The following is a 13,363-nucleotide window of genomic DNA, read 5'->3' on the forward strand; positions in this document are numbered from 1 at the left end:
AAAAAAGGCACTGTTAGGCTTCTATTTTCTTCGCTTCCAGTAGGTGGTGCTGTGCCTTCCGGGCCAAGATTTTTCCCTCTGGCTGTAGGATACAATCCGTGTGAGGCCGCTCCCTCCTCCCCGCCCTGGTGTCTCTCAAAAACCTGTTAGCTTAGGTTTATTCCTGGCCTCTATTCCCCTGGCTTCTCCTGCTAGCCAGGCCTTCCCCAGTGTGATGCCACTCGGCAGTTCAAACTATACTTTGGGCCTGCAGTTTGCTGTGTGTGGAGCGTGGCTATTGGGAACCGGCACCTTATTGTTTGATTCCTTTCGCTTGCCACTCCCCCAGAGCTGGCAAGACAGGTTTCGTTTTCGCCGCTGATGGGAGGGGGAGTTGGAGGTCAGGTGCCTTTACCTTTCCCCACGCCTCTATCCATGCTCACTCTGATAATCCCTCCCCCGGAAAGCTGGGGAGAGATTTTATGCGAATTCCCCGCTGTATGGGAGATGGGCTGAATAACACACACCTGTTCTATTGCGGCAATCTGTCGGAAACTGGCGATGGTGACGTCAGCTCTCCAATATGGTGGTCGCTGGCTTCCTTGGTGGACTGTCTGGTGTGGGGCACAGAACTGGACCGCTTCCTTCCCCTGTCTCAAACCCCGAACTCAGCCCGGAGCTCAGTGAGGGCACAGCTGGCAGGAATCCTCAGAATCCGCAGCGCCATTTCTCTGGTTGCTTCTCGGCGCCCCTCCCTCTCTAGCCACGGGGTGGGCCGCGGATCAATCAGCTTGGATCTCCGGGCGCACAGTTCACTCGCGGTTGAGACCCAGTAACCGGTCCTCGGTGATGGAAATCCTTCCTCTAGGTTTCGGTGCACCCCAATTTTGCTGGAAATTCCTGTCAAGATAGCTTTTGGTCGTTCTAACTCGTTATTCACCTGTGCAGTGACGCGGTACACGGGGGTGATGTACTCTATTCGCTGCCATCTTCCTAACCCATTGGAATCATATTTAAGAAAAAGTTTCCTAGCCTAGGTCACAAAATTTTAAATCAAATCATCACCTAATCCAAGACTATTACAAATTATACCTATATTTTCTTCTAAGAGTTTTAGTTTTATCTTTTATATTTAGAATAGTTATCCATTTGAAATTTTTTTTAGCTGTCGACTGACCTTTTATTTATTTATTTATATGTGATGCTGAGAATCAAACCCAGTACCTCACAATTGCAAAGCAAGTGCTCTACCACTGAGCCACAATCCCAGCCCCTGAAATAATTTTTATATATAGTATGAAGTCAGGATCTAATTTGATTCATTAGCATGTGGATGTCCAATTATACCAGCTCCTATGTTGAAAAGACTATTCTTTCCCTAATTGAATAGTCTTGGCATTATTATTGGAAATCAACTGACCATAAATGTATGGTTTAGTTTCTAGGATATCAATTCTACTGTATTTATCTATATAACTATTCTTATGCCAGTCCCACACATTTAAATGTAACTTTTTAGTTTAAAATTGGGACAGTTGAATTCTTCAACTTTGTTCCTCTTAATCAAAATTGTTTTAACTATTTTGAGTGCCTCTTATTTCTATGTGAATTGTAGAATCTGCTTGCCAATTTTGTCAATGAAGCCCATTGGAATTTTGATGGGTCTTCTGCTGAATCTCAAGATTCAGAGTATTGCCATGTTAATAATATTAAGTCTCTCAATTTATGACTATGGAATGTCTTTTCATTTATATTTGTCCTCTTTAATTCCTTTCAACAATGTTTTATAGTTTCCAATGTACAAGTTATGCTGTTATTTAATTCCTGAATATTATTTTTATGTTATTCGACATGGATTGTTTCATAATTCATTTTCAGATTATCCGTTTCTAATATTCTGAAATATAAATGACTTTTATGTTGATCTTGTTCCCTACAGCTTTGATGACTTGTTTATTAGTTATGATTTTTTAAAGATTCTTTGTGTTTTTCTATGCACAAAATCTTGTCATCTGTGAATTGAATTGTTCTTCCTTTTCGGTGTGGATGCCTTTTATTTCTTTTTATTGCTCAATTGTCCTGAGTAGAACTGCTAGTCAAATACTGAATGGGTTATGTACAAGTGGACATCCTTGTCTTGTTCTTTGTTAACTATGGGTTTTTCATAGATAACTTTTATTGGGGTGAGGAAATTCCCTTATTCCTAACTTGTTGAGCATTTTTACCAGAAAGGGTTTTCATTCTTGTGAAATGCTTTTTCTGTATCTATTGAGATGATCACATGCTTTCCCCCATTTATTCTATCACTATACTGTATTTTTAAATTAGTAAATTCTATCTTAAATACTAATTTAAATTAGTAAATACAATCTTCCATCCCTGGGTTAAATCCCACTTGGTCATGTTGTATATACCTTTTTACATGTTGCTGGATTTAGTTTGCTAGCATGTTGTTGAGGATTTGTGCAAGCATGTTTACAAGAGATATTGGCTTACAGTATTTTTTTCTTGTGGAGTCATATACACACACACACACACACACACACACACACACACCAGAAACTTTGAAAGAGCTCCAACCACACTTTGCACCCTCCAGCAGTTTCTAGGCTGCTTTTTTATTATTATTATTATTTTCTTTTTTGGTATCGGGGATTGAACTCAGGGCCACTCACCCACTAAGCCACATCCTCAGCCCTGTTTTGTATTTTATTTAGAGACAGGGTCTCACTGATTTGCATAATATCTTGCTGTTGATGAGGCTGGATTTGAACTTGTGATCCTCCTGCCTCAGGCTCCTGAACAGCTGGGATCACAGGTGTGTGCCATCTTGTCCAGCAAGGCTGCTTGTTTTTACTGTGATTGTGTCCCATTGATTTTCAGAACTACTATAGAACTGAGGCTGGGTTGAGTGTGGCAAGAGGGTAAGTTAAAATGGCATAAATCTTGCTATATTTATTCATATTTAGCCATTTCTTTTGAATAAACATTCCATGGATTGTTGCAAACTTTCAATTTCCAGAGTTCTGAGACAGTAAATTTTTAGAGTTTTTGTTAGTGTTTTCATTACTTTTATGGAAGAACAGATTTTAAACATTCTTACCTCATCATTTTCACTAATGTCCTATATTATACAATTTAACATGTAAACATTGTCTTATGTGTTTTCTCTTGTATTGTGTGTGCTACTAAAGTCATCCAAACTAATTGTAAATTTGTTTTGACGTTACACTTCCCATGGTGTCTAGCAAAGAAGCTGATTAACCCACCTTATTGGAGTTGTGATTCAGTTCATTTTTTATGTTTTTATGTTGATCAGGCTGTATTTGGGAAATAAAAATAGCTGTCATCCACAAACAGATTCCTTGTGTGGTACAATATATGCAGCAAAATTGGAAAAACATCACAGGTGAGGATGGCAAAGAACAGAGTTCAGAACGATAAGGGAAGATACAGCAGTGGTGCTAGAATCAAAATCCTGTAGCTGCATTTCTCCCTTGCTGGTTTTTTAAAACAAACTTACTATTTTGAAATAATTTTAGACTCAGAAGAAGTGGCAAAAATTACACAGAGATGTCATATTCCCTTCACTCAGCTTACCCTAATGTTAATATCTTGCATAACTATAGTACAATGGTCAAAACTGAGAAATTAACATTGATACAATACTATTAACTAAATTACAGGCTATATTCAAATTCCTCAACTGACCTTTAAAGTCTATAGTCCAGCAAGCATTGAAAAGGAAATTTAGAAAGGAGGATGCAGAGAAGGTTATGTAGGGCCAACAGCATCTGAGCAAGACAGAGCAAAGGGAAATCAAAATTGCATAGCATGCACTGTTGACTGCCTCTTTCTAATTCAGTCTCCCTGGGGCGGGAGTGGGGGTGGATTTCTGTAATTTGTCTGTTTGTGGAGGGTGACCTTTGTCAAAGGGGGGAGACTTTTTTTATTTGCATATAGTTCCACGTTAACTTTGGCTTTGCTTTTCCATGAGGTCAGGTCTGTGTTATCCACATGGAAAGGTTCTAAACATAAATAATTACCTTTCACCCTCACTATCCATCCATTTAAGAACATTCACACAGTATATTAGATAAAAGGACAACTTAGATTGAAAGGTGAAAATGTATTTTTCTGCATGGGGTAAGAAACAAACAATAAAACATTTAAACAAATTGGCAGGGTAAGGAAAGCCGTTTGCTTTCCAGCATCTCTCAAGTTAGATGTTCATAATGAGGCTTTGGAAATTTGGACTGGTAATTCAGTGTAAGACCTATCCATGTGGTGGAGGATGCATTTTAAAGTCAAATAGAAACATTTAAAAATTATCTTGTCAGGGAAGTTGACTAAAAGTGCATTGCACTCAAATTCCCTTGCTTTATAATATATTACGAATCATATATTACAAATCAACAACTGCTGTTTTAGCAGCAAAATTTGTGGATGATTTTATGGTAAAAATAAATGGGAGAAGGCAGAGTGTGACAGTGAATGTTTTAAACATATTTTATAATGTTCAAGTCTAGAATTAGGAGGCCAAAAATTAATTGTTCCAAAATAAATTCCAGACTGATAGAGTCGAAAGTAAAAGAGCTTTAAATTATCAGAATGAAAATAAGTGAATAACCTAAGAATGTTACATTAAAAAAAAAACTTCCTACTAAAAATAGTGAGGTGCTAGACTGTAGCTCAGAGGTAGATCACTTGCCTAGCATGTGCAAGGCCCTGGTTTCCATCCCCAGTACCACAAAACAAAACAAAACAAAACAAAAAATCTACAAACAAAATTGAAAGGCAAAGAACAGCCTGGGGAAATTTTTATAAAATATAATACCAATAGATAACTTAAATATTCTTAATATATAAGAAGCATTTATAAATCGATAAAAATGTTAAATATTCTAATACAAAAACTGAGTAAAAGACAAGAAAAAATAATCCTCAAAACCAAATCATAGGGCCTGGGGTTGTAGCTCGGTGGCAGAGCGCTTGCCTAGCATGTGTGAGGCACTGGGTTTGATCCTCAGCACCACATATAAATAAACAAATAAATAAATAAATAAATACAAGTATTCTGTCCAACTACAAGAAAAAATTTAAAATATCACAAATGGCCAATAAATGTATGAAAAATTGCTCACCCTCACCAGTATATCAAGGAACAGAATTTGTAAAATAATATTATTTTTCCTTATTAAATTAGAAATGATAAAAAATAATTATGATATTCAGGGTTTCTTAGGGTATAAAGGAATGAATACCAGTAAAAACTTATTGATAATTTGGCTAAATTTATTAAGATATTTTAAAATGATCCAGGCACAGTTGCTCATGCCTATAATCCCAGAAACTTGGGAGGCTGAGGCAGGAGAATAAAAAGTTCAAAGCCAGCCTCAGCAACGGCAAGGTGCTAAGCAACTCAGTGAGGCCCTGTCTCTAAATAAAATACAAAATAGGGCTGGGGATGTGGTTCAGTGGTCGAGTGCCCCTGAGTTTTCAATCCCCACTATGTATGTGTGCAATATGTGCATATATATATATATATATANAAGGCTGTCCATCTTATCTAAAACATGGAAACCATGAAAAGTGATATAAAAAGATAACAAATATTATTAGGGACAAAGAAAGAGTCACAACATACTGATAGAAGGAATAATCCACAAGGAAGATACAGCAATTCTAAATCTCACTACCTAAAAATACAGCCCCACAAATTGATAGAATTACAAAAAGAAACCGATATATCTATAATCAGTGGTAAATTGTAATATACCTTTCCATGTTGAAAAAGTAGACCAAAATTAACAAGAATGTAAGAAATTTGAACAATACAATTTAGAAAGTACTTGAATTGACATATACAGAATTCTGTACTTAACAATTATAGAATGTTCATTTTTTAAAAATACTCATAGATCATTTACCACACTGTTTTACTACAATGCAATAAAATTAGAATTCAGGAACAAATGATAATTGCAAATGAATGCACTTGGAAATTTTAAAAAGTAGGTTATATAACCAGTTTGTGCTAAATATCATCCCATTTAAGAAAAGGTATCTACGGTATGCATTGGGAAAAACAAACTGGAAACAGGCACTAGCTTATAGGTATTTTCTAGTTTTGTTTTATTTTAAGGGTTTTTCTATATTGTTAAAGTTTCCTGCTTCAGTGTTATCATCGTGTATTTTTTTTCTAACTAGAAAAATCAGGAATAAATTTTATTTAGAATAACACATGGAATAATAAATTGCCTGAGCTATTGCTTTTTTTTACAATTATTGCTTCCTAATATATTCTCTTCCCCAAGCACTGAGAATAAAGTTCAATTACTAGCCTTAGCCTAAAAGATTCTATAAGATACTGTTGCAGCCTAATTTTCTAACCTTACTTACCTCCATTCACATTCCCCCAGGTTCACTCTACTCTAGCCTAGAGTTCTCCATGTTCTTTCCACCCTGGGTCTTCACATTTGCTATCCTTTGAACCTACTAGAAGCCTTATTGCTTTCCTTCCTGAAATGCCTTCTTTACCTAGGTATTCTTCATTTATTAGCTGAAATGTTAAATTCTTAAAGAAGCCTTTTCTACTTCCCTTTCTCAGACTAGGTTTGGGTACTAGATAGTCTCAAAGTACCCATTCTTTGTCTTCATAGCAGTAATAATAACTTGGAAATATATGTTTATGTTTTTATTTGGTTATTACTTGTCTTCCTTGCTAAAACTATCTTCTCATGAGGGCAGAGACCACATCTGGTTTGCTCATTTCTACAGCCTCAGCACCTATTACTTTGTCAAGCATGTGCTAAGTACTCAGTGGATATTTCTTGAAAGAATGTATAAATGAATGAATGAGTGAATAAAGATAAATCCCCATAACAGCTACTGGAGATTCTGGAACCAAAAAGTAAGGTGAGAAAGTTCATGTAGGAGAAGCATATATAGGCTATGCTATGCCACAACTGTGGTTTTAATTAACAGTTCTGGTAGTGGCTCAGATTTACTGAAAAATGCTGACAAGGTAAAGTTCCTCTTGTACTGTCTTTTCTGCATTTGATTTAGTGGACTATTCCTTTTCAAACGAGAAAAGTGCTGTGAATTAGCCTAAAAATGAAATCACAATATAACTACTGTAGTTTTTCTTCCTAAGGCCAAGGACAGTGAAATAGGATGATTTCTAGAGGAGTGTAAATTACTGAATCACATTGCATTGTTCTTGAAGTTCTATTTCATTAAATAATTGATACAGCATGACATAACCAAGAACCCAATTCAAGTTGGCCTGAATATACTCTATCTTATTTTCCAGAAACAACTTGTACACATTCAGTAGGCTTGGGTAATAGTGGTCTTTGTAATTAGGGCAACTACATAGGAAAAAGAGATACATTTTCAACTGACTTGACTTTTTTTTTCCTAGAAAAGAAAAATATTGGTTAGACTTGCCCCAGAGTATACAATTTAGGTTATAATCTAAAATTCTTAAAATGCACCCTTTTAAAAAAGAGGCTAAGGAAACCAAAGTAGTCTTCACTTTAGGTTTTGTAACATTATTTTGGTTCTGTTACATCATGGACATTCACATTCACAAACATTAGTTTCCATCTTCAACTCTTTCCCCCACAGAAAAAAAGTCATGGTGGTAGTTTACATGTCAAATTCTCTTAGTTTAGTTTTTAATCTAATCACTTTTTCTAAAATCTCAGTCTGATCCTTCTATTTAATCAAGTCACAAACTAGATGTTTGGTAGTTATATACATAATTAACTCTAGAAAATCTTTTTGAGTATTTATCCCTTAATAGTTCACATGGAAGCGATATTTAGTTGTTCATTTCTTTCAAAAGTTACCCCCAGCTAATTCTACAGTTCTTTTTGTTTTAAAAAATATTTTTTTAGTTGTAGTTGGACACAACACTTTTTTTTTTCATTTATTTTTATGTGGTGCTAAGGATAGAACCCAGCACTTTGCACATGCTAGGCGGGCGCTCTACCACTGAGCCACAACCCCAGCACTAATTCCATAGTTCTATAATGATGTGTAAGGTCTAGTAATACCAGTGTAAAAATATAATTTATTTAAAAACAATTATGAAACAAATTCATGCAATAATACAGAATAGACAGTTCATAAAAATAGGCATGTCCAATTAAGAAGAAAGATAGGAAATGAGAGAACAGGATCTGTAAATGTGCATTTTTTTTTACAATATTCTGTTTAAATGTCAAGGATTTCGGTTGACTAAACAGAAACATAGTATGCCAAAAGGCATGGCTGTCAATTATTATTGCAGACCAAGTATGTAATTTTAGGCATGGCTGTCAATTATTATTGCAGACCAAGTATGTAATTTTTTGGTGATAGGGACTGAATCCCAGGCCTAGCATATGCTAAGACCATGCTTACCACTGAGCTACACCCTTAAGAATTTTTTTGACTTAAGTATCCAAGCATTGAAAGCATTACTAGGGAAGTCAAACAATACTGTAGGCTCAAGAGTGTTACTTATTCAAGTAAATATATGTCTGGTATGATGCTTCAAATTATTTATAATCCTTTGTTACCTGTATTTTTCCACATTTTTATTGGTGCATTATACTTGTACATAATGGTGGGATTTGTTGTTATATACTTGTACATGCACACAGTATAACAATATAATTTGGCCAATATCCCTGCCATCTGTATATTACAGAATAATATTGAGAGCCTAGACAGAACACTGTAAATCATTTGATCAAATCAATGAAAAGGCAACCAAATGAATTTGTCTGATGATAATAGTGGCCTAATTAATTGGCTTAAGTTCTTCAGATTCCTGAACTAAGTGGAAACTATTTTGCCATCATATTTGTTATGTAATTGATCATGTAGTAATCTAAACTAATAGTAATCTAATTGGTTAAACTGTAATTATTCAATTCAGTAATATAGAATATAGAATAGCTCATTAGTATGAGAAAACAACGTTTCCTAACAGAGTAAGAGAAATGACTGGTAATGATCAGAATATCACTAGAATTCTATATCAGCCATTTAAAACATGTCAGAATAATGGGACAATATAGAAAACATTAACCAAAATTTTCAGTCTTTTAATTTTTATCAATGACATATTAGCACTTTTTCTCCTATTCATGCAGTTTCAAAAGAAATTAACAAAATCCAACTCTCTTTGCATAGTCATGGTGACTTCAAGTGTCTCAGTCTCCAAAATATAGAATGCTTTAGCACTACTGCATTCCACAGGCTGGGGAAGAGTCACCAACAGCTTCCTAAAAATATAATATGAAATAAAAACCTAGAATTAGCTTCTTAAAGTGATATATCACTTTCAATAAAGCAATAGAAAGCAATATATACCACTAGAATATTTTTAAACCCCCCTCCAAAAAAATCCCCACTAATATTTAGACAGTACAAATACTGGATCAAAAATATGCCAAGTACCACAGTATACTATTTGGGGGCTTAAAAATTCAGTCAGATATTTTTGCTCCTTCTCTTTTAAAAAATTGACCTCATATTGCATTGTATAAACATCATCTCAGGCAATGTTTGTAAGAATAGAAGTAGAACCATGCAACCTTAAGTTTGTTGGACAGATCTGTTGCCAGTCATATTTATGTGAAGATAGAATTGGCTGACTGATACAAATCTGAAAATTGGAGTAGTTCTATAACACTTCTGCTAAAACAGCTTTAGGTTGAGATTCTACTACAGGTTTAGCTTTTGAAAATCAGGTTTGGAATTATTTCAATACCAGATCAATGAAAGTACTTTTCTCTGCTTGCTTCTGATTCTTTCTGCTACACATTGACAAAAATTCGCTCTGATAGATTGCTGGGTTTATTTTGTGGTTTATGGCTCAGTTGCTGGTAGTTGTATGCTTTAGATGCATTGCTGGGATGAGACATCCATAATTCTGTCCTAGTGGTATGAATCTGAATTATGCATGGGTTCAGCACACACTGGTATCAGAAGAAAATTAAATGCCTAAAACACTTGTTACCTCACATTCTCATTACAGAAGGCCTGAGTGTCTCTACAAAAAGTGGACAGAAAAGATTTTTTATACACAAATCTGTAAAGGATTCTGACATTTTTTAAGGGGCACTTCTTGGATACGTGAATAGAGAACTAGTATTTCTTCCCTCATTTGCAAAGACCTATGTTCAGGGGACTGGGCTTGTTAAAAGTATTTATTACACATTTCTAAGAGAAATTTTCTGTGTCTCTTGCTCCATTTCAGACAGGGTACCAGAAACAGTTCTTTCTACCTGAAGTAATTAAATGGTAAAGTATTTTAATGCCTCTTATAATATTTGGCATCTCAAATCAGTAAGTACACAAAACACTTAAGAGTCCATCCTTTAAAGCTGTTTAAAATATAGTTTGTGCCAGAGTTAGATTTGCTTCATCTCATATTCTATAAATGATAATATATTCACTTTAAAAAGAAGGCAAAGCTTAATGTGGTAGCTTCATTGCACTAAAAGACATCTATAAATCAGCTCAAGAAGGAGTTCCAATGATAATGTGCACTTCTCTGTCCAGAGAGAAATAAATTCCAAAGACAGTTAGTGGCCATTGGAATGATCCATCTAGCCCTGCATTTCTGTCCTGAGTAGTATGGCCTCACATACTAAAATTTTGAACAACAGAATCATGAAAGTTGTTTAAGCTCTTAGTAGAAGGGAGGTATTTTTATCTAGTTTGTTTTGTTGTCTAATATCTGTACAGAGATTTGTATTTAAATAAAATGAAAATCATAAAAATACTTATCATGTACAATTCATTGAAAGACAGCAATGTGGTGCTCCCCTAGTATCTGGCAGACTATAAATGTTTGTTGAATGAATAAATAAACGAATGAAAAACAAATATTCAGGTGAACACCAAATCACATTTTGAATGATTACCATAGAATGGTACTATAAGATATGAATGAACATTTAAACCCAAACCCACTGCCATTATATTGATAATATATTTGCTTTTTAAGATGCTATAGTTTAGGCACTAATCAAATGATCATCCAGTGTTAATTTTCATTAGAAACTAAGTGCAAAAATAATATATGAAAGTAAAAACAAAAAAAAATCTATAGTGTAAACTCAACTTTAGAGACTTGCATGCTGAGATTTATATTAGACAGTTTAAATTGATGTTGCTTGGAAGATATTTAAATAAAGGACAATCTTGTTCTGTTCATAAACAATAGTTTTATATTTTAAAAAATGTGGCATTTTTAAGCTTTCCTGTAGGAGATATGCTATTTTCAAAGAAATTGCAGAAATACTTGAGTTGCAATTCTACTATTCCATTTAGAAATTTTTTAGGTAAAGTATCTTTGAACATCAGTTAATTCTCAATTAATCTGAATTAAAGGAGCACAGCAAAGGCATGAATAATCTAAAGCAGCACTTGACCAAAAATTAGATTATATGTCTTTATAATGTACATTTAAAGTGTTCATTTAGGAGACTCTAAGAATTCACTTTAAAAAAAATACAATGAAACCTCATGTTAAGATTATGGTTGAAGATTCTGGGAAACTACCTCATTTTCCCCATCCTTTCTCTCTTCTATCTATTCCATGTTGGGGATATACATGCCAGAGTGACCAACTGGGAAAAAAAATGAAGAATTCAATAAACTATTATGTTTGGTTTTATAATGCTAAGTATCTGGGCTTTATGGATAATGCTAATGCCATTGACTATTGTTTGACTGAAATCACTAGTCAATTCAATTAAAATAAATTCATTTTTTCTGCCTTATAGGTACATGAAAAGAAGAATGTTTTCTCTTATATCTTTCTTAGTAGCCCAGTGTGGTGGTGTGTGCCTGTAGCTCCAGCTACCCTGAAGGCTGAGGTGGCAGGATCACTTGAGCCCAGAATTTCAAGACTAGGGATTGAACCCAGGGCCTCACTCATACTAGGCAAGCATTCTACCACTGAGATACATATCCAGCCCTCACAAAATTTTTCTTGGAGTAAATAAACATAGTGTTACAGGATGTAAAAGTTAGAAACTAAAGAAAGTATGTATGAATATCAATATACTAAAAAAACAAACAAATTTCTGATAATAAAATTTTGGATAAGAGCCCGGCACATGCCTGTAATTCCAGTGACTCAGGAGGCTGAGGCAGAAGGATTACAAGTTCAAAGCCAACCTCAACAATTTAGTGAGACCCTACGCAACTTAACGAGATCCTGTCTCAAAAAAATAATGGTCGGGAATTTAGCTCAGTGATAAAGTGCCCCTGGATTCAATCCCCAGTACAAAAAAAAAAAAAAAAATGGATAATAGCATGGATGTAAAAGAATGCTAAGATATTTAGGAAAAGTGATAAAACACACTTATTTTCTAATTTCTATCTTAATTAAGTTTTCTTAAGAGATAGTACCTCTGTGTACTTACCACTTATTATTAAAGTACAGTATGCACAATATTTATCATTTGTGTATATCATTTATATGATTTAGTATATAAGTACACCATGCAAATGACCTAGTGCAGTCCACACTCTATGTGGAAAAGTACCTCTGTGTGAGACTTTCATTTAGTGGGTTCTGATATCTATCTGAAATGACAGCATAGTCAGAACAGCTGCCTAAAGATTGATGGAGACAGTGAGAACTGCTAGGGAAACGGAAATTAACTCCATGGTGGGTAGATATGTGTGTGCATTTAACAAGTGTGCAGCTATTATAGAAGACTGACTGTTCACTTAACCAACTTTTCTTGCAAGGTTGTGTGGAAGAGTAAACATATGTATAAAATACAATACTCCTTGAAGTGAATGTTAAGAACGGTGAAAGTAATTTTTACAACATGAGACTTTTTGGTGAGAAATACTTTTTTGAAATGATGTAAATAATGAGAAAATATTTGGTGTATACTCTTTTATGGATTATTTTGGGTTAAATACATCTATTATAGCAATCAAGATTAAGCTATGTATGTACATCAGATTGTTTAGGAGAGGTCTACTTTTTATCTTCTTAAATCCTTAAGTTCAACAAAGGAGAATTATAGGTACTGATAATGGAAGAATGAAAATACACTAGTAACTGCCTGCTCCTTAGACTCTGTTTGAAATGTTTATGAGTTACAGAGAAAGGACTACTGCAGACAACCAATGTGTGCTTACTATTTTATACATCCAGATGAAAAGTGAATAAAACTGACATATTTAGATATTTTATCTAACACATACCAGGTTCCATCAATTGCCTTTTTAAAGAGTTAGTTTTGAGACAGTACTGATTTATCCATTCCTTTTTTTAAAAATTGTTTTGTAGTTGTAGATGGACAGAATGCCTTTATTTTATTTATTTATTTTTATGTGGCGCTGAGGATCAAAC

General features: G+C 34.5%; 1 protein-coding gene across 1 annotated transcript in view; it reads right to left on the reverse strand.

Moving 5' to 3' along the window:
- Positions 1-5,881: 5,881 nt before the first annotated feature.
- The window catches only part of Dnaaf6 (dynein axonemal assembly factor 6), a 42,794-nt gene continuing 35,312 nt past the window's right edge, over positions 5,882-13,363 (reverse strand). Inside the window, exon 7 of the mRNA XM_015497986.2 lies at positions 5,882-9,260. Within this exon, the coding sequence (XP_015353472.1) occupies positions 9,131-9,260 (130 nt within the window). The 3' untranslated portion in view covers positions 5,882-9,130. The remainder of the gene's footprint in view (positions 9,261-13,363) is intronic.

Source organism: Marmota marmota, unplaced genomic scaffold (genome assembly GCF_001458135.2).
Source record: "Marmota marmota marmota unplaced genomic scaffold, marMar, whole genome shotgun sequence".
NCBI classification, from domain to species: Eukaryota; Metazoa; Chordata; class Mammalia; order Rodentia; family Sciuridae; genus Marmota; species Marmota marmota.